General features: G+C 38.4%; 1 protein-coding gene across 9 annotated transcripts in view; it reads left to right on the forward strand.

Annotated features, from left to right (window-relative positions):
• ATRNL1 (attractin like 1) overlaps positions 1–27,932 on the forward strand; it is an 853,639-nt gene that overhangs the window by 724,682 nt on the left and 101,025 nt on the right. For 7 of the 9 annotated variants that reach the window (XR_010147020.1, XM_016919435.4, XM_016919433.4 and 4 more), the window contains one exon: positions 27,492–27,606. The exons of 1 other annotated variant lie outside the window; for it this stretch is intronic. Coding sequence is in view for 7 of the 8 variants with exons in the window: in XM_016919435.4 (XP_016774924.3) it covers positions 27,492–27,606 (115 nt within the window). In the remaining variant the exon portion in view is untranslated. Of the gene's footprint in view, positions 1–27,491; positions 27,607–27,932 lie in introns of those variants that run through there. One more of the 9 variants, XM_054659933.2, reaches the window with a different exon arrangement.

Here is a 27,932-nt window from a genome sequence, read left to right on the forward strand (position 1 = left end):
TCTCCAGCTTTACACAGTGTTTATGGCAGGGAGCCCCATTACCTGTGCGCTCCAGAACTGTAATGCTTCAAGTAATTCCTTCATCAGGATACAGAAAGGAGATGGAACCATCTTTGGGGGAAATTACTAAGTGCTTTTTGCAACATATGTCAAGACTTTGGATATTCGTGATTTAAAAACTGATCTCTGACAGTTTGTTTTTTCCTAATGAAGGCAGGTCGGCCTGAACTATATCACATCCAGTTACTACAGCCTGTCAGAGGCAAAGGGCTCTGGTTCCAGTGTTTTCTCTATTTAGTCCGTTTTTCATAGTCTCTAGAGCGCCCCTTCAGATCCTCATCTGAGAGGCGGTACAAAGTCGTGGTAAAGAGTGCATGCTCTGAAGTCACACTGACTTGGCTCTATCAAAGACTAACTTTGTCACTTCTGTCTCACCCCTTTGTGCCTCAATTTCCTCATTTTATAATGGGTAGATGATATGGTTTGGCTCTGTGTCCCCACCCAAATCTCATCTTGAATTGTAATCCCCATAATCCCCAGTGTCTAGGGCAGGACCTGGTGGGAGGTGATGGGATCATGGGGATGGTTTCCTCCATGCTGTTCTGATGATAGTGGGTGAGTTCTCATGAGATCTCATGGTTTTGTAAGGGGCTCTTTCCCCTTTGCTTATGCACTTTCTCAAGCCTGCTGCCATGTAATACATGCCTTTGCCTCTCTCTCACCTTCCACCATGATTATAAATTTCCTGAGGCCTCCCTCACCATGTAGAACTATGAGTCAATTAAACCTCTTTCCTTTATAAATTATCCAGTCTGAGGTATATCTTTATAGCAGTGTGTGAACAGACTAATACAGGAAATAAAAGCACCTACCTCATAAATAGTTGCAAAGATTAAATATATGTTATTCAATCTTTCTTAGAAAAGTAGCTTGTGTGAATTTGATCCTGTCATTATGATGCTAGCTGGTTATTTTGCCCGTTAGTTGATGCAGTTTCTTCATACTGTCAATGGTCTTTACAATTTGGTATGTTTTTGCGGTGGTTGGTACTGGTTTTTCCTTTCCATTTTTAGTGCTTCCACATAACAATATTAACCTTAAATGTAAAAGGGCCAAATGCCCCCAATTAAAAGACACAGACTGGCAAGATGGATAAAGAGTCAAGACCCATTGGTGTGCTGTATTCAGGAGACCCATCTCATGTGCAAAGACACACATAGGCTCAAAATAAAGGGATGGAGGAAGATTTACCAAGTTGGAAAGCAAAAAAAGCAGGGGTTGCAATCCTAGCCTCTGATAAAACATACTTTAAACCAACAAAGATCAAAAAAGACAAAGAAGGGCATTATATGATGGTAAAGGGATCAATGCAACAAGAAGAGCTAACTATCCTAAATATATATGCACTGAATACAGGAGCACCCAGATTCATAAAGCAAATTCTTAGAGACCTACAAAGAGACTTAGACTCCCACACAATAATAGTGGGACACTTTAACACCCCACTGTCAATGTTAGAGCAACAAGACAGAAAATTAACAAGGATATTCAGGACTTGAACTCAGCTCTGGACCAAGCGGAGATAATAGACATCTACAGAACTCTCCACCCCAAATCAACAGAATATACATTCTACTCAGCACCACATCACACTTATTCTAAAGTTGACCGCATAATTGGAAGTAAAACACTCCTCAGCAAATGCAAAAGAATGGAAATCATAACAAACAGTCTCTTAGACCACAGTGCAATCAAATAAGAACTCAGGATTAAGAAACTCACTCAAAACCACACAACTACATAGAAACTGAGCAACCTGCTCTGGAATGACTACTGGGTAAATAACAAAATGAAGGCAGAAATAAATAAGTTCTTTGAAACCAATGAGAACAAGGACACAACACACCAGAATCTCTGGGACACCGCTAAAGCAGTGTCTAGAGGGAAATTTATAGCACTAAATGCCCACAGGAGAAAGCAGGAAAGATCTAAAATCAACACCCTAACATCACAAGTAAAAGAACTACAGAAGCAAGAGCAAACACATTCAAAAGCTAGAAGAAGGTAAGAAATAACTAAGATCAGAGCAGAACTGAAGGAGATAGAGAGACGAAAAACCCTTCAAAAAAATCAGTGAATCCGGGAGCTGGTTTTTTGAAAAGATTAACAAAATAGATAGGCCACTAGCCAGACTAATAAAGAAGAAAGGAGAGAAGAATCAAATAGACACAATAAAAAATGATAAAGGAAATATCACCACTGATCGCACAGAAATACAAACTACCATCAGAGAACACTATAAACACCTCTATGCAAATAAACTAGAAAATCTAGAAGAAATGGATAAATTCCTGGACACATACACCCTTCCAAGACTAAACCAGAAAGAAGTCGAATCCCTGAATAGACCAATAACAAGTTCTGAAATCGAGGCAGTAACTAATAGCCTACCAACCAAAAAAAGCCCAGGACCAGATGGATTCACAGCCGAATTCTACCAGAGGTACAAAAAGGAGCTGGTACCATTCCTTCTGTAACTATTCCAAACAACAGAAAAAGGGGGACTCCTCCCTAACTCATTTTATGAGGCCAGCATTATCCTGATACCAAAACTTGGCAGAGACACAACAAGAAAAGAAAATTTCAGTCTAATATCCCTGATGAACATCAATGCGAAAATCCTCCATAAAATACTGGCAAACCGAATCCAGCAGCACATCAAAAAGCTTATTCACCACGATCAAGTCGGCTTTATCCCTGGGCTGCAAGTCTGGTTCAACATACGCTAATCAATAAAATCCATCACATAAACAGAACCAATGACAAAAACCACATGATTATCTCAATAGGTGCAAAAAAGACCTTCGACAAAATTCAACATCCCTTCATGCTTAAAACTCTCAATAAACTAGGTATTGATGGAACATATCTCAAAATAATAAGAGATATTTATGACAAACCCACAGCCAATATCATACTGAATGGGCAAAAGCTGGAAGCATTCCCTTTGAAAACTGGCACAAGACAAGGATGCCTTCTCTCATCACTCCTATTCAACATAGTATTGGAAGTTCTGGCCAGGGCAATCAGGCAAGAGAAAGAAATAAAGGGTATTCAATTTGGAAGAGAGGAAGTCGTATTGTCTGCGTTTGCAGATGACATGATTGTATATTTAGAAAACCCCATTGTCTCAGCCCAAAATCACTTTAAGCTGATAAGCAACTTCAGCAAAGTCTCAAGATACAAAATAAATGTACAAAACTCACAAGCATTCCATACACCAATAATAGACAAACAGAGAACCAAATCATGAGTGAATTCCCATTCACAATTGCTACAAAGAGAATGAAATACCTAGGCATACAACTTACAAATGATGTGAAGGACCTCTTCAAGGAGAACGACAAACCACTGCTCAAGGAAATAAGAGAGGACACAAACAAATGGAAAAACATTCCATGCTCATGGATAGGAAGAATCAATATTGTGAATATGGCCATACTGCCCAAAGTAATTTATAGATTCAATGCCATCCCCATCAAGTTGCCATTGACTTTCTTCACAGAATTAGAAAAAGCTGCTTTAAATTTCATATGGAACCAAAAAAGATCCCATATAGCCAAGACAATCCTAGTCAAAAAGAACAAAGCTGGAGGCATCACACTACCTGACTTCAAACTATACAACAAGGCTACAGTAACCAAAACAGCATGATACTGGTACCAAAACAGATATGTAGACCAATGGAACAGAACAGAGGCCTCAGAAATAATGCCACACCTCTACAACCATCTGATGTTTGACAAACCTGACAAAAACAAGCAATGGGGAAAGGATTCCCTATTTAATAAATGTTGTTGGGAAAACTGGCTAGCCATGTGCAGAAAACTGAAACTGAACCCCTTCCTTACACCTTATACAGAAATTAACTCAAGATGGATTAAAGACTTAAACATAAGACCTAAAACCATAGAAACCCTAGAAGAAAACCTAGGCAATACCATTCAGGACATAGGCATGGGCAAGGACTTCATGACTAAAACACCAAAAGCAATGGCAACAAAAACCAAAACTGGAAAATGGGATCTAATTAAACTAAAGAGTTTCTGCACAGCAAAAGAAACTATCATCAGAGTGAACAGGCAACCTACAAAATGGGAGAAAATTTTTGCAATCTATCCATCTGACAAAGGATCCAGAATCTACAAGGAACTTAAAGAAACTTACAAGAAAAAAACAACCCCATCAAAAAGTGGGCGAAGGATATGAACAGACACTTCTCAAAAGAAGACATTTGTCCTGCCAACAAACATATGAAAAAAAGCTCATCATCTATGGTGATTAGAGAAATGCAAATCAAAACCACAATGAGATACCATCTCACACCAGTTAGAATGGCAGTCATTAAAAAGTCAGATGCTGGAGAGGATGTGGAAAATAGGAACGCTTGTACACTGTTGGTGGGTGTGTAAATTAGTTCAGCCATTGTGGAAGACAGTGTGGTGATTCCTCAAGGATCTAGAATCAGCAATCTCATTACTGGGTATATTCCCAAAGGAGTTTAAATCATTCTACTATAAAGATACATGCTCACATATGTTTATTGCAGCACTGTTCACAATAGCAAAGACTTGGAACCAACACAAATGCCCATCAATGATAAACTATATAAAGAAAATGTGGCACATATACACCATGGAATACTATGCAGTCATAAAAAAGGATGAGTTCATGTCCTTTGCGGGGACATGGATGAAGCTGGAAACCATCATTCTCAACACAGGAACTAACACAGGAACTGAAACATCATTCTCAACATCAAACTAACACAGGAACTGAAAACCAAACATCGCATGTTCTCACTCATGAGTGGGAGTTGAACAATGAGAACACAAGGATGCAGAGAGGGGAACATCTCACACCAGGGCCTGTCGGGGGGTGGGGGACTAGGGGAGAGATAACATTAGGAGAAATACCTAAAGTAGATGACGGGTTGATGGGTACAGCAAACCACATGACACGTATATACCTATGAACAAACCTGCACGTTCTTCTGCACATGCATCCCAGAACTTAATGTATAAAAATAAAAAAGGACCTAGCGTATATAGACTTTCTATATTTAGACATTATTAACTTGGTACACCCATGCTTAAAGTTGCCCTGATCTGCCACCCCCACCCCCAACATGGCATCTCGTTACCTAAAATATGCTTAAAGTTACAAATCCTTTGCCTACAAATGGCACACAGACCCTTTGAGATCTGTCCACACTGTGCCTCTCCATTTGTATCTCTCAACTTTTCCTGTTAATCGTCAGTGTGTTTTAACCATGTCAAGCTGCATACCAGACTCTCTCTGGACTTCCCAAACATTAATAAATACTAGTCCTTTGTGACCCAGCTTTCTGGCCAAATGCTGTCTTCTCCTGGAAGATTCCTGGCTCTAGCAGTTAGTCAACTTCATATAGTTATTCAAGCTGTGCAAGCTTGTATAGCCTATGTATCATTGCATTGTGACCTTTTTTTCCCTTAGGGTCTTTCCCACTTGAACTATTCCACCTGTTAAGCTCAGTGCCTAGCACAATGGTGCACTGCTGAATGAATGAATGCTATAAATAGAAATTAGTATTATATATGTAGACATGGGATTTTAGCTTTTATTAATTAAGCTTTTGGTCATTTAGTGTCATACATCTTGAAGTTTTTGCAAGGGTGAACTCACATGAAATATACACATATGATAAAAACTACCTCCTTGGAGAGCTGTTTCCTGGGGAATCTATAGATGGTCATGCTAGCTATGACTGTTCTCTAGTATATTTTTGGAAATGGATCAAACAGTATACTATCCCATTTTTTTTCAAATCTGTTTCCCTCTGAATTTCTCTTGGGTTGCTGGACACTGGCACCCTCTGTCACAGCTTTCTTGCTCCCACAGTTAGGCAAGCAGGAAGGAGTGGTACCCAGTGGCTTCCCTTCTTCACTCCCATAGCTTGGCGGGAGGGAGTGGCACCCAGTGGCATCTTCTCTCCCATTGTTCAGCAAGCAAGAGGGAGGGTTACATCTTTTTTACTCCAGCTGCCTGCAGCTCGGTGAGCTGGAGGGAGTGGCACCCAGCAGCTTTTTCACTCCCATAGTTTGGTGTATGGGAAACAATGTTACAGCCCTTTTACTCTCACCTCCTGCAGCTGGTGAGCAGGGGTGTTAGAGCTCTTTTTGCTCTCACAGTTCAGCAAATTACGGGTTCTTGTCCCATGACTAAGAGGAATGAAGTCACGGACACCGGAGAGCGAGTAAGGCAGAATAGAATTTTATTGAGCAAAAGAAAAGCTCTCGACAGTGAGTGGGCACCTGAAAATGGGTAGCCATCTGTGAAGCTGAGTCCGGGGTTTTTTATGCGTTTGGAATGAGGAAGCGCAGGCTGTAGGTAATCTTAGAAAAGGCAACATTCGATTAAAAAATGATAAAAAAGCATTATTCAGAAAGAACCAATTGAAAAAGAGTGGGTAACAGGAATAGAAGTTCTCACTCTAGTTCATGGACTCTATCCGGAATTGGTAGTTTGGTTTTCAGACTTCAGAGGATCCTTGGCTTTAGGTCAAGTTTCACCAGGGACCCGTCCCTGTCTGCCTAGAAATCTGTCTCCTGACACCTCCATTCAAGTGTCATACATCAAGAAGCTACATATTATCAAAGTGTGTTTCCCCACAGACAGATTCCTTTGCAAAACTGGATGGGAGTGAACATCATGGCTGGCCGTCTTGTGCTGTGTGACAGAACATTAACGTGCCTAAAGCCAGAGGTCTAGAAGACAGTGTCCCTGCCACAGAGGGAGCCTCCAACGTCTGAAAGTCCAACAGCATTGACTTTAACTCATTGCTTTATAAAAACTGTAAACAACTAAACCCATGAGGCAAGAGCCAAAGTATTACAGCTCAGTCAGGCCACACCCCCTGCAAACTGTTTCTGGATAAAACAGTCATAACATTGGCTTGTGTGCTGGGATTTCACAGTTTAAAATATGCATGATTAGTGCCTATGATTGATGTGTTAACTAATGAAGCCTATACCAGTTTAGCAGATAATGCTGGCAGGACGTAAGGTGTCTCAGACAATTTCCCATGTGGTGTTGCATCAGTCTAAATCCCTTTGAGGTCACAGGCAGGATATTGGTCGATTTTAATGTTGACGATTATCCAAAAGAATGACCACATCATGAACACATTACATAATGTGGTGGGGGTTTCAGTCTTCATATGGACAAAAGAATTCTAACATCCTAATGGATGTACCAAACTTCTGGCTGGGATAGATATGAAATTTAGAGAAGAGATGAGAGCTGCCTTGTCAACAGATTGGCTCCACATGCCACATGTTGGCATAGGTAAGAGATGACATATGAACAAAAGCAGTTGTCGAATACTGACACAAGGGAGCTTTCCTGGACTCAGTGAGCATGAAATAGACTAGCCTTAAGCAGTGGTCACAATGAAATCATGGCTAAAGAATGTTTCCATGGGGCTGTCTCTGAAGGCAGTACCCCAGAGCTCTTTCTTGCTCAGCACCCAAGACAAGTGGACCACAGAGAACTGCAGCAGTCCAAATGGAGCCGAGGGCAGATCCATTAACAAAGGCCCCAACTCACATGGAATGGAATGAATGCTTCAAGAAACACCAAGCCTGAAGCCGGGCACGGGGGCTCACGCCTGTAATCCCAGCACTTTGGGAGACCGAGGTGGGCGGATCACCTGAGGTCTGGAGTTCGATACCAGCCTGACCAACATGGAGAAACCCTGTCTCTACTAAAAATACAAAATTAGCCAGGCGTGGTGGCGCATGCCTGTAATCCCAGCTACTCAGGAGGCTGAAGCAGGAGAATCACTTGAACCTGGGAGCCGGAGGTTGCGGTGAGCCGAAATCACACCACTGCACTCCAGCCTGGGCAACAAGAGCAAAACTCCCTCTTAAAAAAAAAAAAAGAAAAGAAAAGAAACACCAAGCCTGATGCAAGGCTTGGAAGAGCAGACTGCCTGCAGCTGTTAAGGCTGTGTGGAAAGGCACTGTGGAAAATGGAAATCAAGGAAATAAAGCAGAGATTCTTCCTGGCTTGTCAGTTATTTTACTCTAAAGGATATTTCAATTGCAATGAAAGGTTTAAATAGACAGGTAGCTACAGTACAATGTTTGCTTCTCACTCTGGTACACAGCATGGTGGTAGTTGTCTACCTGTTTTTGTTGTTGTTTTCTAATTCCTCAGGATTTAATTAATGTTTTACATTCAGTATTATTTAGACAAGCTCAAATTATAATCATTATATTTACCTCCCTAAATTTTATTACTATTTCAGTGGCCTAGGGGGAGTTGTTTGCAGATCTAACCTTCATAATAGTCTATTAAATGGCTGCCAAGTTTCACCACCTCGATCTAGTCTGTGCAAGTAGTGAAATAAGTATGCATTTATCAGCCTGTGCAGGACAAATCTAAGAGTCTCCTAATAAATTTAAAAGAGCATTACTAAATTCCTCTTTAAAAAATGTAATGTCCCATTATTAGCCCTCTCCAAATTCCCAATGTCATTAGAAACCTCAAGGTGTCTACATGCTAATAGCATTTTTAGGGGAGAGGGCCTTGGATTCAAGATAGAGTCCTAACTTCTGCAGATGGGCATTATTTCACAATCACCCTTTTTTTCAGTTTTCCTATCTGTAGAATTTCCCTCCATAAATATCACATGAAGACCAAAAGCCATAAGTGAAGATTTATAAAATATTTTGATCATAAGAGTGATATGCCACATAGCATTTGAGGGAAAAAAAATGCACTGAATGACCAGACCTACAGGAAGATAATCCTTTATCTCTACAGATTATTTCTACTTTAGAAAAAGAAAAGGGAAATTTATGGCAGATAGGAGTTGAGAGCATCAGAAGTGTCAGGAGGAAGACCAGTAGAGCAGACCAGCCATGACTGGGTTGGAGTTTTTATAGGGAAGAGAGCAAAGAGATTTTAAGCGGGTAAGACACATAGGTAGATAAAAACAACTTTTTAGGAAGGTTAATTCTGTATTACATGATCAAGCTTATGTCGATTTCCACTTTGCAGTCTCTTCAGGAGATTTCAGTAGGCTTTCTTTTTAAATTTTCTTTTTCAAAAAAAAAAAAAAGTAAAATATTCCTTATCTGCAATGCGAGCTGAGCAGCACAGTGCTCCTTGGTATTTATAACTCATTTCCCTTCCTGAGCTAGCATATACTTTTAAGCCAAAAAAAGATATACCCTTTTCCAAGACCTTCTCTGTCTTATGCCACCAAGGAATTCCACTTCAGTAGTTGCAAGATCAAGGGATTTTCTTTTCCTTTATGGTTTTGGAGACTCCCCAAGAGCTAAAGCAGAAAAAAATCAACACTAGATGGCCCTAGAAGATGTACTCTTCGTGGTTTTGTCTCTTGTCTGACTGCCCAGAGAAGAGTTCCTTAGGCATTTACAAACACAGCAATGCCACCTTTTAGCCCCACTCTTTAGGGATTTTACATGACTAATTTTAATTGCATAAAAGGAACTCATCTTTATCTTGGTGTGTGCAGTGCAAAACACTTAAGGTAGGGTCTGACTCTATTCTACAGTAAGTGCAGTAAGTGTTAGCTACTATTACCTAATCAGCAGACCTGCAACAAGAGAGTCCTTTGTTACTACAAAATTCTCCTGCCCTAATACTGCCAAAGTCTGCAGTTCTAGCTGCATATATGCAGTTCCTGGTGCATTGGTGGATCTCAATAATATTTGGTTTGTGGATATACAAATGAACAAAGGGCTTTGGGTTTTTGTTTTTGTTTTTGTTTTTGTTTTTAGCAGAAACCAATTCATCTCGCTAAATAACCTAAGAATATGTAGGAAAAAAATTACAACCAGAATAAATTCTTGTTTGCTCTTTATAAATGGATCATTGGCAACCTTTGAGGTAAGATTTGATGCATTTCTTCAGTAGAAATTCAGCAAGATCAACCTTCTCATTATGTGGAGCAGCACACTGAGTAATAAGAAATCTGGCATGGCTACAGTATCTTGCACATAGGCCATGCTCAATAAACATTTATTGAATGACTGTCTTGTTACCAAGACTTTGTAGCAATAAGCTTTAGGGGTTTTAGCCTGACCATCTGCTTGGCTGGGATGAGTCGTGATGATAGTTCACATTGGGTTTGTGTTTACCAGTTCCTAAAATTCAAGTGTGTTCAGATGTAGATCCTCTGTTAGAAAATATAGCAGTATCTGAAAATGTCTTGCTTTTCAAATAAAAGGTGCAGAGGTGTGAGTGTTTTTGCACTGTTGGTTTCAGATGGAACCACAAGCATTTGGCAGCATAATGAAGAAGCTGTCACAATCGAGCTTTTCCTCTTGGGGAACCTCAACCAAAGCTCAGCGGTCATTTCCCATGGAAAACTATGTGCCTTTGGCCAGTTGTGCTAAGATAACTTATTGGCCTCTCTGATGTCAGCTAATTTCTGTCCATCAGTCCTCAGTGCCTGAGTGGCTTTTCTCCAATTCATATGAAAGTATGCAGAAGGAAAGTTTTACAGCTTTACAACACAGAGCAGGCCTTGCCTTTTTATCCCTTGGCTGTGAGCACCAGTCCTTAGCCACATACATTCTCTTGTATTCTGCTCCCTTCCCTGTCCCACATTCTTCATAGATTTTTCCACGTTTTCTGGAAAAAAAAAATCAAGAAAAGCAATTTCCTAAGATAAGTGCTCCCACCTGCCCTTGTTCTTCCAGAAACACAGATGGGCTGGTTGGTTCGTTGGTATTTCCCGGTTTGCTTCCCTTTTCCCTAAGTGCATCACTGACTCTTTGCTCCGGGGAGAGAATGAGCATGTGGAAGCCGGAGGAGGCCTGTTCACGCCCCTCTCCCCTCCTAGCACCTCCCGGCCTCCTTCCTTGTATGTGTTTCCCTTTAATCTCTCAATCTTACATCTTTCATATTTGCAAGAGTGTACAGAACTATTTGAGGAGAGAGAACTGGAGATCTAGAACTTTTTTTTAACAGATTTTATTTGTCATAGTTCCTTAATAAAGAGGAATGAGCATCTCATAGATGAGTGCATATGGATGAGCATGATACAGCCCAGAGCCCACCTGAGCTCGTGAGAAAATCCCTCCAGTGAAAAGCACGCCGGGGTGAGGGTGGAGCAGAGCGTGGAAAGCAAACCAATTGGAAAGGTGTTCCCTGTATTACCAAGAGCCCAGGAGTCAGTGTTTAGATGTTCACTTCTTGCACCGGCTAACATGACATAGCTACTTTGTGTCCTCAAGTGAGTCTCTTAACTCTCAGAACCTTAGTTTTGTCATTTGTAAAGTTTGGGTAGTAAAGGCTGCTCTCACCACCTCACATAGTAGCTATAAGAGTCAAGTGAGTCTTTTTTTTTTTTTCAAGTGAGATTTTTAAAAAGCTTTGTCAATTGTTAGGTGCTTTAAAAAAGTCAACAGAGAGTGTTATAACTGAAAGAGATACTTTAAAATTGCTATAGCTACCTGCTATTAACCAAAGGCATTAAGAAACTTGAAAACCAACACCAAGAAAAAGAGTATGATTAAATTCCCCGACAAATAGTAATTTTATCTTATTCAAATAGTCTTCTTCTGAAGTGATCTCAGAAAATATGGAGCTATTTACAGAGATTAATATGTCCTAACTTCCCTTTTATGAGGTAAATAAAGGGGGAAAAAGCTAAGGTCATAGAAAATTTGAGGGTTATTGGTTGCCAGAATTGGCAAAATTAATTTATATTTCTGCTTTGAAACCTGTTTAGTTTCTGTAGAAAGGGGAACTTTTCAAATTAAAACTGTAGTCTGGGTCAGAAAGCTATCAAATAGCCAAGGTAAAATAGGGAGGAATCCAGGATTTTCCCACCATTCACTCGTGCTGTTGACTCCTGCCTTGTGGGCCTCATCTTGGTCAGGAGCTGCCACTCACCTTTTCTCACCTGCAGAGGCTCCACCAACCTAAGTGGGAAGATTGGCTTCTATTACCAAGAAGCAGAGCATAATGCTAAGGGAAGGACAGAAAACCCTTTCTGTTGTGTTTTTCTATACTTGCTCATCATTTGACATTGTTTTTGCTCTCACTTCATTCCTTCATATCTCATAGACTTTCTGGATTCTGAGTCTCAGACCTTGAACTACAACGTATGCGTCTGTCTGTCTCCTGTGGTATCTCATTACTTCTAGATGCTAGTATGGAAAGTGGGGAAGAATTAGGCATTGGAATTATGATAAGTCTGAGTCCAAGTCTCCACTCTTCCACTCTCCTTGCACAGGCAAAGGAAACATTAGGTATTCAAAAATGGTCACTATTATTATGTATGTCACTTCTAAACCCACAACTGATTTATCCATTCTCTAACCCTTTACTTTTGCTGTCCTTACTTGCTTGCTTCAAAGCCACCCCTTCTTGATCCTGCATCTCTGTCTCAACCTTTTATCTGATACCCACACCTGAATCCCCTGCCCCCAGCTCTGACAAGATCATGAATTAGAGTTTCATTGTAGAAAGATCTATGGTGAAGAGATGCAATGAAGTATCAAGGTAATTCCCTTCTAAATGGAAAATGACCATCACAAGTATTTTTATGTCCCAGTATTTCTTTTTAGTGAGATTTTTAAAAATTCCTTCAGGACATGTAAGAGCAGAAAAAAAAAAAGAAATTCAAATAGCAAACTAAGAATGTATGGTGTTCATTTGTAATAAGCAGGAAAGTTAAATATATTTTTAAGGAGATAAAGGAGCTAAATCTTAACATAGCTGCCATTCATTGAATGCCTACTCTATGCAATACAATATACCAGGTGCTTTAAATAAGTTATTGAGTTTACTCATTGCAAAAACCCTATCAGTAATTAGCACTATTATTATTCTCTTTTATAGGTGAAGAAATTTGGGCCTAGAAAGATTAGTCTAGTTACCTAAAGTCACGTGTGATCTGTATGTAGTAGAGCCAAGATTCAAACTTGATTTTACTTTTCACGGCATAGTGTGCTCAATGTAGAACCAGCCTGCAAGAGTTTCCTCAAAGGTTGTGTCACACCAGGGCCACATATAAGCTCCTGGGCTATTCTATCATAAATCAGAAGATACAGGCTAAGTTATAAGAATAAGTTATTATTATAGTAAGAGTGTATGCTATGTTAAACAGACCATTAAAATGATAAAAGTAAATAATAATCACTGACATTTATTGAACACTTGCCCTATGCCAGGCAGTACTCTAAATGCTTTGTAAGTATCAATTTAGTTTATCCTTACAACAATCCAGTGAAGTACATATTATAATTATTGCCATTTTACAGATGAGGAAATTGAGCCCAGAGAGTTAAGAAACATGCCCAAGTAAGCGGCAGTTAAGAATTAATTCTAGGCGATAATGTACCAGAGCCCACATGTTTACCCTCTATCCAATACAAACTGCCTAGTTAATTTAATCCTGTGTTCTAATTCTTTTGAATTCTAATATAAAGCACATTATCTTGTAAAGCTTTAGTTTAAAGGTCTGCCACATAAGCAACAGGGCCTGCTCTTCACCATATGTGTTCATAATCTGGATGATTCCCTGATGGGGATCCTTTGGAGCAAACATTTCTTATGGAATGATTTTCCATGACTGTGCTATGCTCAACTGCCGGAGCACTCACTGCGATACCTCAATGGAGTGCCAGCGACCGACTGTCTTTCTATCTACAGTTAATTTTGTGGCTACCACTATGCTCTCAGGAGCCAGTTGTCTATCATATCCCTGCATGCCCCACACCTTTAGTCCACTCCAAGAACTTGCTCCCCACAGTAGGCCTGTGAGTCTGAGGTTGTATACTCTTATTCTACTGGCATCCCATTAGAAACTACTTTCTGCGGCTCCAATATTCCTTCTTTATTTTGTCACTTGGGATTTCACTCAGATATTTTAAAGCTTCCTGTCCTTTGAGCCATATTATTTTAGATTCTCTAGTGGTGGGATTATACCTGTAATTTTTTCTGAACTTTTTGAAACCCACTTCCCTAAGTTTAGTATATATGTCTGAATCCATAAGGCTCAACAACTCTTCTTTTCTGACCCAATCGCCTACTTCTCCCTTGCCTCTCAGACTCTTCCACCTTGTTTGCAAAGTTTGTTTGCCTGTCTCTAGGCAAACCTCTATATTTTATTGGAATGTTCCCTTTACCATTTTGCTCTGGTTAGGTAATATGATCAGTTTCTACTTGTTTTGAATAGAATGAGATTGCCAACAGACAGGCAGCTGTTGTCGGATTTGGAATCTGTATTAGCAAAGCATCTTCCTTGTTTGTTCTCCAATGGGATGTCTACATGTAGAACCACAGTGTCGTCACCTCACACCTTCCCCTACTACCTTCCACCATGTGTTAATCTTCAAGATAATGAATTCTCCTCTGCTGTGTATTTTCTTGCCTTAGTGTGATAGGGACCAATATTTATCTTAAAAGTATTGATGTAAATGTTCCACCCAAAGGGTTTAGTTTGCTTTGTTGCAGTAGTTTTTACAACTAATATGACATATTCATGTTCTGGATTCAAAAACCTTTTAATCTTGCTAATACTTGGAACATGTATTAGTACTTAGCACAGTGTCCAGCAACTGCTTTTTAGTTCACCTTCCACTTCTCAAGGGAGTGCTCAGTAAATAGTACATGCTCAATTAATAATAGTTGACATTATTATTATTATTAGAGAAAAGACATATAAAGTTGCAGTTTTCCAAGAGACAATATGACTTAGCAGGCAAACAGAGGATATTGGCGTCTTCTCTGCCATCCCTTTTGACACCTTACAGAACCTTGGTGAGATTAATTAATTACTCATCTTCCACTGTCCCTGAATGCAAAATAAGGGTGACCTTATTTCAGAGGAAAGGTGACCTCTTCCTCTGAAAGCTTCATGACTGAACAAAAAGTAAGATACATTGAATCATTTGAATGCCAACTGTGAAGAATAAAATATTGAGTAATGCTTACTCAGTTCTTTAAACTATTGACCTAGCCATGGAGTTAGCACCAAGATCATAATTTCTGCCCTTTTTTGAAGATAAAAATCACCATCAGAATTGCCAGCCAAGGTAGGAAAGTTGAAGAGGAAGGTTACAGTCCTGAAGAGCAAGCACTCATATGGGAGAATTAGGAAGGGCAATAATATAGCGGCCTCAGAAGCCTGGTGAGGAACAAAAGTATAAATGCCCAATAACCTTATCTATACCATAACATATAAAATTGGGCCTTGGCCCAGTCACTCTTAGCTAATAAAGAAATTTATCTTTAGAACTGTGAATATTATAGTAGGACTGGGATGTGCTGCCTGCATTCCCACTTCGAGACTGAGCCTCTCATTTTCACAGCTCTGAGCCGAGTCCTTCTCCAGAAATCACCCTCTGCTGACAGAAGCTGCCTCTCACAATGGCCATGCCCCCTCGCTGAGGACAGCCTCCATCCATGGATAGGTTCAGAGACTTAGCCTCTTGTCTCAATGTGATACAACTCTAAAGAACCACCCACTCAGGCAGAGGCTGCCACACCGCAGGTGAACTTCTCCCTCTGCCACATTCTGCTCTGTCCCCCCACACCGATGTTGTTCCTGTGGCTACTTCCCAATGAACCTCCTGCACACATGTCTCAGAATCTCAGAATCTATTTCCTGGGGAATCCAACGTATAACGTATACTACCTTTGCATTCTAAGGAGCAATTACAACTATTTTCAATTTTAAGAACATCATCAATCGTACAATGATCACAGAATTCCCATAACTAAGTGAATCTCCCTGTTGACCTGTTGTGTGGGCTGCATTTGCCATGCTATGTGATATGTAGCTAGTTTCTCAAGTGAAAGTGACTTGAATGGCCCCCAAATAGGGGAAATATTCTGAGGTATTGAGACTGGCCAGTTACCGTATTATACTTATGATCATTTCCAAAACAAAAGAAAAAGATGGCAAGTAATCAATACTCCTTGGCCATTCTGTTGAAGGTTGGTTTGTGACTAGGGAGACTGTATTAGCTCCTGAGGGCTAAATTACCACAAACTTGGTGGCTTAAAAAAACAGTCTGGGGGCTAGAAGTCTGGAATGAAGGTGTTGGCAGAGTTGATTCCTCTGAGACCCTGAGGGAGAGTGTTTTTCCGTGCCCCTCCCCTCGCTTCTGGCGTTGCCTGCAAACCTTGGTGCTCCTTGGCTTGTAGATGCATCACTGCAGTCTCTGCCTCTGTCTTCACATGGTGAACTCTTCGGTGACTCTCCCGTGTGGCATCTCCTTGTATCAAAAGTAGGGCAGGCCTACCCTAATGGAGTATGACCTCTCACCTAATCTTAACAAATTACATTGGCAAAGGCCCTATTTCCAAAAGAGGTCACATTCTGAGGTTCTGGATAAACATGAACTTTTAGAAGATGCTATTCAACCCTCTGCAGATAACAACTGAGGAAACAACCAAGATCTGCTTCCCAGTTGATACCTGTATTTGTGCTGTGGATCTTTTAATTAACTGCCTTAAAAGAAAACACAGTGAGCCAGATGTGTGCAGTGGGCGCCACCCAATGACAGAAGGCTCCTTGAAGGCTTAATCAATTAGATAATTAGTAGGACCAACAGGGAGTTGGTAAAGCAGCATAAGTAAAACCAGGGAAAGGATCATTACCCAGACTGTGACCATTAATTTTTAGTCATACTGAAAAAAGGAACTTTGGGGAAAAGACAGATTTGAAGAGATATTTTATTCACTCTCATATACTTCATTTTCTAAAGCAACATGATGTGGTAGTTGAGTTCACACAGTCAAATATTAGATAATTTGAGGAAAAGACCTAAAGGAATGCTACGCAAATATATTTAGTTTGGCCACACAAGGACTCCACGTATCTCAGGTCATGCACAGGGGTAGCAAGTCCTGTCTTGTGAGTTCCATAACTTTGATTCCTGCAGGAAGACCCCAGAGACCTGCAAAAAGCATCCTCTGTCTACTAACATCCTTTCTCTCATTTTTCCCTCTTACCTGACTTGATTATAAAATTAGGAAATTTAAATTTAGGAAATAATGAGGAGACAGCTAGTGAGCAAAGAGGCTTCCCAAGCCACACACACACACACACACACACACACCAGAACACCCTTAGGAGGCATTTCTAAGCATATCCATCCATAAAATATTTTTCTGTTTGCTGTATAAGCAGAAAGGTTTGCATAGAATATGTCCTTTGTAATGGCTTTTGCCTCTGAGCTTTCTAACACTAGCATTGATCAATTATCATCTTCTCCACAATAGACTAATGTTTGAACTTGGAACTCAGTTCTAGACCAGACAGTAGAATACTTGTGCCATACTTTCGGACCAAGCCAGAGAGAATGACTTCACCCAGGAGAGAAAGATAAGAAAAGATCTTGATGTGTAAGCCTCCTTTATTTGCTTGCCATCAATCACCAAAACAAAGTGGAAGGAAGGGAAAGGGAACTATTAACATTGACCCATATAAAATTGCTGATATTCAGTTGGTTTTGACTTTTAAAAATTGCATTTGCAAGTGATTTTACCTAATATAAAATTGTATTTAAACAACTACTTTTTGCCAGTCACTATGCTAAGTGCCTTATTCTTATATTATTCTTTGTAATCCTCAGTGTAAACTTGCAAGATTGGCATTATAATCTCTATTTTCTGTGTGGAAAAGCTGTGGCACACAAAAGTTCAATAATTTATTCAAAATCCCATAATATTTGAACCCACACCCACTTCATGTCCAGTAAAGTCATTTGGGTCTGCTGAAGTATTTCTAGACTTTATAGTAAGATTATTTTCAAACTCTATTGTCAAAATTTTTGAAATTGCAAAGGCTACTCCGTCTACAAACTTCAAGGGACATAGGAGGATGGTTAGACTGTCAAGAGGATGTCTGTGGTACATGGGATTGGTAATGTAGAAATTAGGCAGTGCTTTGAATGTTACTGACAGGTCACAGCACGCTGACAGCAACAGGGAAGAAGATATTGTGGAAAATAAGACAACCTCTTGAGAAGGTCATTTCGGTATTTGTATCACTGATGGGGTTTACAGAAAAGCAGTCACTTTAGCCACTGGCAGCTGCATAAGTTTTAGGTTGCATTTATGTAAAGAAACAAATAGGTAACAAGCAAGCTGGCATTGGTGGTTTCTGGGACTGAGGAAGAGGAGGGAAAAGAAACCCCTAGGGCTATAGCTGTAACATACTTACTCATTCACACATTTGCAGCTCTATGTGTCTTTAGCATTCTGTGAAAGCTGATGTTCATAATGTTGATCATGGAACATCGAGACAATACTAAATTATGTTTAATATAGACTTGTTGAGAAGCAGAGAAAAGGATATTTGTTTTAAGCAATTTCACAGTATTTTTTTTAATACCCTAAAACGGCAAAGTTTTAGCTCTTGTAGAGTTAATGTTCAGCTTTCTAGGAAAACTCTGTAATCCAGAATGACTTATTCTCTGAGAAATCCAGGTAGTTTCATACATGCTTTTGTACCAAGTCATATTAAACTCTTTCATTCATAGTTTTGTCCATGCTTTTGTACTTATAATAGGTTGCAACTGGTATAATAATTACAGTAGAAAGTCATTTATTATGTGGATCTATTAACATCTGATTCCTCATTAAGAATATTGCCAAATCTGCACTTTTATTCTTTCTGCTGACAGTTAGTTTTCACAGTGCTTCTTGATTTACTTTTATGATTGAAGTTTCAGGAATAAATGTTTTAATTTAATGTTCCCTCAGTATAACAGATTTGACTAATAGTTTAATAAAGGGACACCGCAAGTTTCTAATAGGGAGAGGTTTGCTCGTGTTCCCGAGGGATGATGCGCACATCTTGATGAAGGCTGCCCATGACCCACTGTGTGCTGCACGTGTCCGTTTCCATCCGAGCATCTCAGCACAGCATTTGAAGCAGGTAGTGAGAATCCCAGTCATGGCCAGGAAGGATGTGAAGGGCTAACGGGGGACCTGGATATTTTGGAGGGCCTCAGTCTTCCTCTCTTGCCTCTTCTCATCCCTCTTTACAGAATATTTTCTAGGCTGTATCCCCAATAAACTTCTATCGATTTCCAATACAACCCATATGTCTTTGCACCTCTGTGTGCATGCCCTTACTTCTGCCAGAAATCCTCCTTCATCATTCTCCTGGTGAACTCCTAGTCATCTTCTGCAAGGTAAAGTCCTTCTCCAGAACTTCACATACGCTCTCCTGCCTGCCTCCCTCCGTTACTACCCCCAGGACTCTGTGCATAACTCTTCCAGTGCATTCAGCTCTAAATTAGTCAGAGTTGCATTTAGCTTAAAAGGATACTTCACCAGAGTGGGTACTGTGCCTATGTAGCACTCTACCACCAATAATTAGCACATTTACCTTTTAAAAAGAATTGATCTATCAGCTGTATTCTTATGGTGGCCTTCTACATTAATGAATGACATAATGTGTTTTAGAATGGACTAGCCTGGGAAGTAATACCAAGATCTTGATTTTTCTAACTTTCCCAATGGTTTACATCTATCTATTCTAGATTGAGATTTTGTTTATAACTTTGAGATTTACCTTGTGCACAATTTGGAAAAGGGAAAACAAACATCCATTTATTCATAAAATATTTCTTAAATGCCTCAGTCTTAAGTGCCAGGGAAAGTCTGTTCTCTGCAGCATATAATGCTTACAGTCAGGTCAGATTCCTTGATAACAGCAGGGAACAAAAATGGGAAGAACAGGCAGGCTTTCCGGGGCAGTGTTGATGTGGTAAGTGTGGGAAGTTTGGCATTGGGATTAGATTTTTCCTCCCCTGAAAACCATCAATAAAAATCTCTCCTCAAGGCTGAATTTCTTAATTAATTCATTTCAAGCCATTAACAGAGATTTTAAAAATATGGTCTATGTCCTCAGATATCTTTCTTTTGAGTTGAGCATATTCTTCATACGGAACAAAGAGCAATTCCAAAGCAAAGTGAAAACTGGACAGAATGGTGTAATAACAATCACTGACTTACTGAGTACTTACTGTGTGCTATACTTCATGTATATATATTACTCCTTTAATCATTATAATAACACTGTGAGTAAGGTATTTTTAGCTCTACTTTACAGATGAAGAACTTGAGGCACAGGGAGGTTAAGTGCTTTAACCAAACTCATGCTTGGATGAGAGCATGGCCTTGAACCCAGGCAGTTGGGTGCTAAAGGTTGTTCTCATAACCACCACGTTACACTTCCTCTCAATGGTTAAAAAGGAAAAATTATTTACTCAGAAGTATTGAAAGAGAGTAGAGCAAAGAGGTCCTGAAGTGGCCTAGCATGACCTGGCATGGCTTCTTGCAGGTAGAGAGATTTAAGCCAATATAGCAGGAATGGTAGATGTTGGCAAGAAGTCTACGTGAATGGAGGGGCCTGAAAAAAAAGCCTAAGTCTGGGCATGAGCAAGATGGGAAGTGACTGATTTGGCAGGCACAGTTGTCTCTCACACTTAACAGTACCTTTCAAGGCCAGAAAGGATGTTCTTAATTTTGAAACTCATACATCAAGTATAGTGGTTAGGTTGCTTTTTGCACTGAGCTGTGGAGAAAAGTACAGGTTGTTACAAACCTAATTAAGATAATTATTTAATAGAAATCTATTTTAAAGTTTTGAAAAATGCTAACAGGAATCAACTTTTAAGGATAATCTATTCAGAGTCACCTCCTATTAACAGTCATGTTATTAACCAACTCAGGGCAAAGCATGATTATATAATAGCTCAAGAAGAGGTAGTGTTGTCTCATTTTACTTTCTGGGACCTAAACACCTAGGGAAAAATAGGTGATAAAACTGAAGCTGTCACAATCCAGCCTCTTTACTCCCAAAGTCAGTGCCACACAATTAAAATAACTACAAAACTCAGTTAATCTAGATAGTATACTATAAAGATAATCCTTAAATATGGGTATATGTGAGTGTGTGTGTTTGTGTACATGTGTGTGTTTAGTTAGAAACTTTGAACACAGATTGAACATGGAGGCATTTCAGCAAGGAGAGATATTTGGTAGGATATGAAAATGAAGTTTACGGTTGGAATACCTTCAGAATCTCAAGTGCAGCATCCTGATTCTGTGAAGATTATGTTTTATTCCTTTACCTATTCCCACGTGTAATACTTTATTCTCTTTGAATTGGCTTCTAATGCAATTTAACCCTGTTTTTGAGTGTCCACTAGCTTAATTTCTATTATTAATATGAATTCTTCTCCTTCCTACTGAGTAAACCCAGCTAATGTGTTTTTTTCTCGTTTATCATTTCATGCAAAGCAAAAAGTAAATAAGGAAAGAATATGATTTTCGCTTCCATTTCTTTCCCCAAGCCTAAATAATGGAATCAGAGAATCTGTTTTTGAAATCTGGAATCTTAGTATTTGCTGATCCTATGGAATCAGCACACTTGATTAGCTGCAAGCCAAGTCATCAGGCTCACTTAATACAATACTCAGTAAATTAATTCAATTTTACTAATGTGACTAAAAACTAAATTTCATATCAATATAAACACTTATTAAGCTGCAAATACCAAGTCATGCAAGCTGTTGAAAAAGACTCATTTTTATTTATAGATGAATTCTGATAAGAATAGCATTAGAAGTATTTTAGTAGGGAAATGTTACAGTGATTAATGTGTAGTTGTTTGCATTTTTAATATTTCACTCATATATCAGATTAGTATTTGTGCATACTGTCAGAATTTATTCTGTTCTTGTCAAAATACTTATTACTGCTGACAGGTATAACATATCCACATTAATCCTTAATTCCTTGATTCAATTTTCTAATTGCTTTTTTGGCATGCGATGGTGGCCATTTAGTCTTATGTGATGTATTCATCATATGGTATAAAAATGTTCTTTAAAAATTAGATGTGCCATTTAAAGTAACTGAGCAGGAAGAAAAAAATACTAAGGATTGGAAATTTTAAATTTCTCCATACTTAGACAAACTATTAGATATTGGTATGTCACAGATTCTGGAGGTTGTCCATAAATCGTAGTCACAGAATGTTAAAGAGGAAAGGGACCTTAAAAATCATCCAACCCACCTGTTCATTTTCCAGTTGGGGAAACTGACTTAGTAACAAGCCCAGGATCACACAGCTAGATAGTGGGAGAGCTGGTCTGAGGACTCATATGTTCTGATCACTAGTCAGAAATGGGGTAGGTATTTGCATATAATTGTTATAACTGGTATTCTAAATTGATTTTTACTATTAATAGTCAGGCTGACAGAATGAGAGACTCCTTAGCTTCTTAAGCTGTATGTTTTAGTAATATTGTATAGTGGCTGAAAACCTGGATTCTAGAATCAGAGTTCCAGTCCTGGATCTGCCCCTCACTAGCTGTCTTACCCTGAGAATACAGTCTGACCGCTCTGAATTTCAATTACTTCATCTGTAGGAAATGGAAAATAACAGTATCCTGCTAATAGGATTGCTGTTTAGGTTACATACAATAATGCATGTAAAAAGCTTAGCATAGCACTTGGCATCTAGTAAGTACTCAGTAAATGTTACATATTATTATTATTAGTGTTTTATTATCCCTTTAATATCCACAATTTGGAGAGAAACTTGGTCATGCCTTGTCGCTTATTTCACCATGTGACCTCTGTGACAACTTCATTTATTCATTCATTAACTCTTTCACTTACCATGTGCAATGCACTCTAGTAGTTGCTATAGGTAAGACAAGAATCTAACATGATATCTGCCTTGCAGAAGCAGGGCTATACAACATGTACATCAATAAGTATAATAAAACATTGGGAGACATAGGTCCCAAAAAGGCGGCACAAGCACCGTGCTTGGACATTTCAAAGAGAGGAAGTGAGCATAGGGGATATAGGGATGAATAAGAAACCGGACCTGTTCTCAAGGAGCTTGATCCAGTGGGAAATAGACATTTACCCAGCTGTTATTCAAAGTAGAAAATAAAGAGGGTCACTAAAGTTAAAGTTAAAGAACTAAAGAGGGAGAAACTAAATATCTCAGATCAGAGAAGGCTTTATAGATGAAGTGACATTTGAGTTGGCTTTGAGGGACGCATAAGATCAGGAACGTTGGAGACCTGTGGGAAGGATGCCTTAGACAGTAGGAAGATTAAGGGTGAAGAAGGCACAGATGATTCTGAAAACCCTGGGAACAGTTGTTGAACAGTTATTAATAGCACTTAATTTGACTAAAAAATAGAGCTTGTGCAGAATAAAGGATGTGATTAGATGAGTATGTAGGGAATGTCATTTTGGGCTCAAGCCTCTTTTGACCCAAGACATGGTCAGCACACGTTTTAAGAGTTAATGTCTTTAAAGAACTTTCTAGTTAGTACCCACTACTTTTTATTGTCTTACTCTAGAGGATAAGTCAGTCTTCCTACCTATTACAGGCAATATAGCATAAAGTTAAGCATACAAGCTCAGAAAATGGACTGCATTGGTCCAAATTCCTGGTTATGCCACCTATTAGGTCTACAACTTTATTTATGTCACTTGAACTCTTAGACCTTCAGTTTCATCATCTGTAAAATGGAAACAGTCAATGTCTCATCGGGTAGGTATTGACATCAGGCATATAGTAAGTGCTTAATAAATGTTAGCTATTATTACTGTGTTACCCACCTGTGCCTTGAAGTGACTTAGTTTACAAGTTCTGCTTTGGAACTACTGAAAAGGTTTTTGAGAAAGGATGTAACATCTTTTTAATCTTGAGTCCTTGAATGTTCTACTAAACCCCACTTAAATTGTAGTGACTAGTCCAAGGACATCAGATAATTCTGTTAAGCCCCAGCTGCTGGAGTATGGTTTCTAGTGATGGGTCTCAGTGTGATTTACAGAAGTGAATCCCTCACTCGCCATTGGAGAGGGCCAGTGGAAGAACAAGTAGCCAGCTTTACCCATTGATGTTTTCCAAACGTGCAGTGATTCATGTAGCAGCAGTTTCCCAGGATTGATCCTGAGCTCAAATGAACACCTCATTTTCAGAACAAATTATTAGGAGTTTTAAGAACTATACCTTGAAAATCTTCATGATTCTAGAAGCTTCTCTGGTAACATTTTTTTCTGTTTGTAATAGCTGAAAAATAGAAAGCATTTAATATAGAATTTTTGCCCCTAAAACAGCAACTTGAAAATAACAGTACAACAGTTTTAAAAACACTAGACTGAACAAAAGCAGTCTTTTTAAAAGTGCTGTGGGCTTAATACACAGGGACTGCTAATTACATAACTGTCAGTGATGTTTTCTGGCAGAGCCTAACACCAGCTTCTTGCAGTACAGCGAATATGAAAATGCCTAGAAGTAAATCACAGTTGCTGAGTGCTGTGGGCAAACAAACCCAGGCCTTATCTCTTTGAAAGGCAGCAATGGAAAATACATGATAAATTGCACAGCTCAGTGAACATGTTATGTCATTGTGAAATGATTTTGATTCATGGTTATGTAGTTATCACGAAACAACTGCCAAACCTCAGGGTATCAGAAACATTATCATTTGTGGGGTTTTGCTATTTTCTGTTGTAAAATTCAAGTGCTATAAAGAGATTTGTTTGGGTTTTTTTGTATATAAAATTCTGTATTGAAAGTGATATTTGCCACATACTCTTTGGAAATAATATTTTAAATTATGTGAATTTCTTCCAGAAGTATCAAAGAGCTGTGCTAGTAACTAATATTTTAAACAGAATGAATAATTCATATTTTTGCTAATATCCTTTTATGAAAATTATTTTACCTAAAATAGACTAAGTTGTAAGTCAATTTGAGTTTTTAAAATAGAAGTATAATCTCCTTTTATATAGCTTATCAATATACAGAAATTTCTGAATGTTTTCTATACAATAGCAGTAGAACTAAGAATGAAAGAGTAATTTTTTAAAGGAAGATTTTATAGAAGTAGCTTTTATGCAGGCATAATTTCCTTTCCACGTTTGAGATATTCTACTCCACTGTCCTTATTTGTTGCTAAGTCTCTGAAGTTTAAAGTGTTAATTAGAGCATATTCCACCTGAAGTTTAGTTATTTTTTATTAATTTTTTTCTCCGTTGATGCTGTTGATGATTTGATGTTTTAAAATATTTTCTGCTTGTGTTAAAAGCGGCAGAAAGATAGCCTGGCAAAAAGATCAAATTGATGTACTACTGAATCATTTGTTGTTTTTCTCAATCTCCTAAACCAAGACCCACTGTTTCTCAACTTTTTTATATAAACATATAATTCTACTGTTCTAATTTTTGCAGTCGAGTTTTTTTTTTAACATGCCTTTGGATATGCTGAATAGTATCAGTTAATACATTGAGAGTTTAAAAAGAAAAAACAAAGAAAAGCTTGCCCATTGGTAGAAATGATTGATTGTTTCTTAGGTATGGTTTTTCCAATATATCACTATCATTTAAACCTTGAGTTTATTTTATGTTCTGTTAGTATATTTTAATCAATTGACCTTTACATATTGTTTGCATTTATTAAATTAAAATAACTTTTAGTAGCCTGTAAATATGATTTGAAACATTTCATAGTATTTTTCTTTTAGCTTTGGAATAAGACAAACCTATTCTCTAAATATTTACATCACTGGAGAATATCTATGTACTTATGCTGATTTTGACTTAACATTTTCAAAAATAAGTCTGTTAAATTAAATGTAAGCTTTAAAGTGTAAAACCATAGATCATGTAACTTGATACAAGTATTGCAACATGGCTTACAGCATTTTCTTGGAACATTTTTATGCCCTTTGCTTCCACCACCATCGCCACTTTCACCTTTATATTGAATACTCCCAAAATGTATCTATATGAAGATAATTTTAAAACATGAGATTTATGTTGCTATAAAGGAGAAATCCTTTATAACCACATAAAACCATTGTCACCAGAAATTTCAGTCTAAGTTTTACATGAAAGCAGGCATATTTTATCTTTAATGCCTCATTAAACTTTCTAGAAACGGCAGTATTCTAGAATATTCTAGGTGAATGACTGCATATGTCTGTATTTCTTCTGAAAAGTTTAAATATCATCAGTGAAAAAAACCTGAACAAATCATTTGTTCTAATAATTAAAGCCGTGGTACTTATTCTTCTATTTAATTTTGCCTTTCCTCAGAAATGTTGCTTTGATATATCAACCATGTCTCTTCTATAGCTCTTTAAATGATGGCCAAAACTAACATTCCTAGGCCAAACTGATAGCCTCACTATTCCAAAGATCACATTGTGTTTAATTCCAAATTTCATATGTGGATTTGTGTACACATGTGTGTACTTGTGCATATATTTATGTGTACATGTGTGGAGGTGCATGTTTGCATATGCACACGTCATAAGCCTGCATTGTGTGATTAAGAATGTGAACTCAGGAGGCAGCCTGCCTGAGCGTAAGTGCTAGCCCAACTACTGCTAGCTAGCTATATGAATCCGAGCAAGCTTTTTTAACCTCTTGCTTCAGTGTTCTCATGTTACAGAGTTGTTGTGGGTTTAAATAAGTCAATATATGTCATGCACTTTGAACACCTAACCCATAGTAACAACTTAATAAAATACTAGCTATTACTATTATTATTATTATATATTTATTTACTCTATGTTATTTCTAAAGTTATCTATACAAGGGCATTGATGGGTGATTAGTAAGTAGGTATTTCACTAAAACAGTATTAAAGATATGCCAACCTGATCTCACTGTTACATGTGGATTCTTAAAAAAAGTCAAAGACATAGAAACAGAGAATAGAACAATATTCACCAGGGACAGGGAGGGGGAGGATATGAGGAGATGTAGGTCAAAGGGTACAAACTTGCACTTATGTAGGATGAATAAGTCTGTAGATCTAATGTAAGCAGGAGGACTGTAGTTAATACTGTTGTATTGTATACTGAAAATGTGCTAAGAGAGTGTATTTTAGGTGTTCTTTCCACGAAAAAATAGGTAGCTGTATCAGGTGATGAATATGTTACTTCGATTGACTGTAGTAATTATTTCACTATGTATATGTATATGTATCTGTGTATGTATATGTATATCAAAACATCATGTTGTACACCCTATAGACAGTAAAAATAAGAAAATTAAGATATGCCAACAGAATATTTTGAATTGTGATCACTTAATTAGATAAACTATGCTATGTTATACATCATTGGTGAGAGGAAACAATTGGGAAAAAGGAACAAAAGTTGCATAACTTTGTGGCTCACAAGCTGCTCGTCAAATATAGTGAAATTTGTTGATTTATTCAAGTGTAGGCCAAGTGCACATCCATAGTGTGCAAGGAGCTAGTGTAAAAATAACACATGGTGTGTCCTGAACAACTAGGAATGTACAGCACAGCTACCTAAAGGATAGATAAGGTGAAAATTAAAATAGCAATGCTATGTCAATTTTGCAGACTTAAAGTGGGTTTTCTTTTTCAGGGGGCACCCAAGCCAATTGCCATTGAACCATGTGCTGGGAACAGAGCTGCTGTTCTGACTGTGTTTCTTTGTCTACCACGAGGATCATCAGGTGCCCCTCCCCCTGGGCAGTCAGGTATGATAAATGAGGAGCCTTCAGCAGTTAAGCAAAACTTGTAGACTGAACAGAAGAAATAAACAATACCACTAAATAGCGCAGTAAGGACCTTTGCAAGGTTCTAATTTAGAGCATGGTAAAATTTTATGAGAATACAAACTTTTACCCAACTATCTAGATACCTGCATTGTTATAAAGGTAGATTTCCCAGTGTTTCTCCGAAAAACACATGGTGAATATGTGTTTATTTGTGTATTATACACACATGTATGTATGTTCCCATAAATTGCTGGAATTACAATGAGAAATCTCATTAGAAGGGCCACCATGTTCTAGACCCTTCC

This window comes from Pan troglodytes, chromosome 8 (genome assembly GCF_028858775.2).
Source record: "Pan troglodytes isolate AG18354 chromosome 8, NHGRI_mPanTro3-v2.0_pri, whole genome shotgun sequence".
NCBI lineage: Eukaryota > Metazoa > Chordata > Mammalia > Primates > Hominidae > Pan > Pan troglodytes.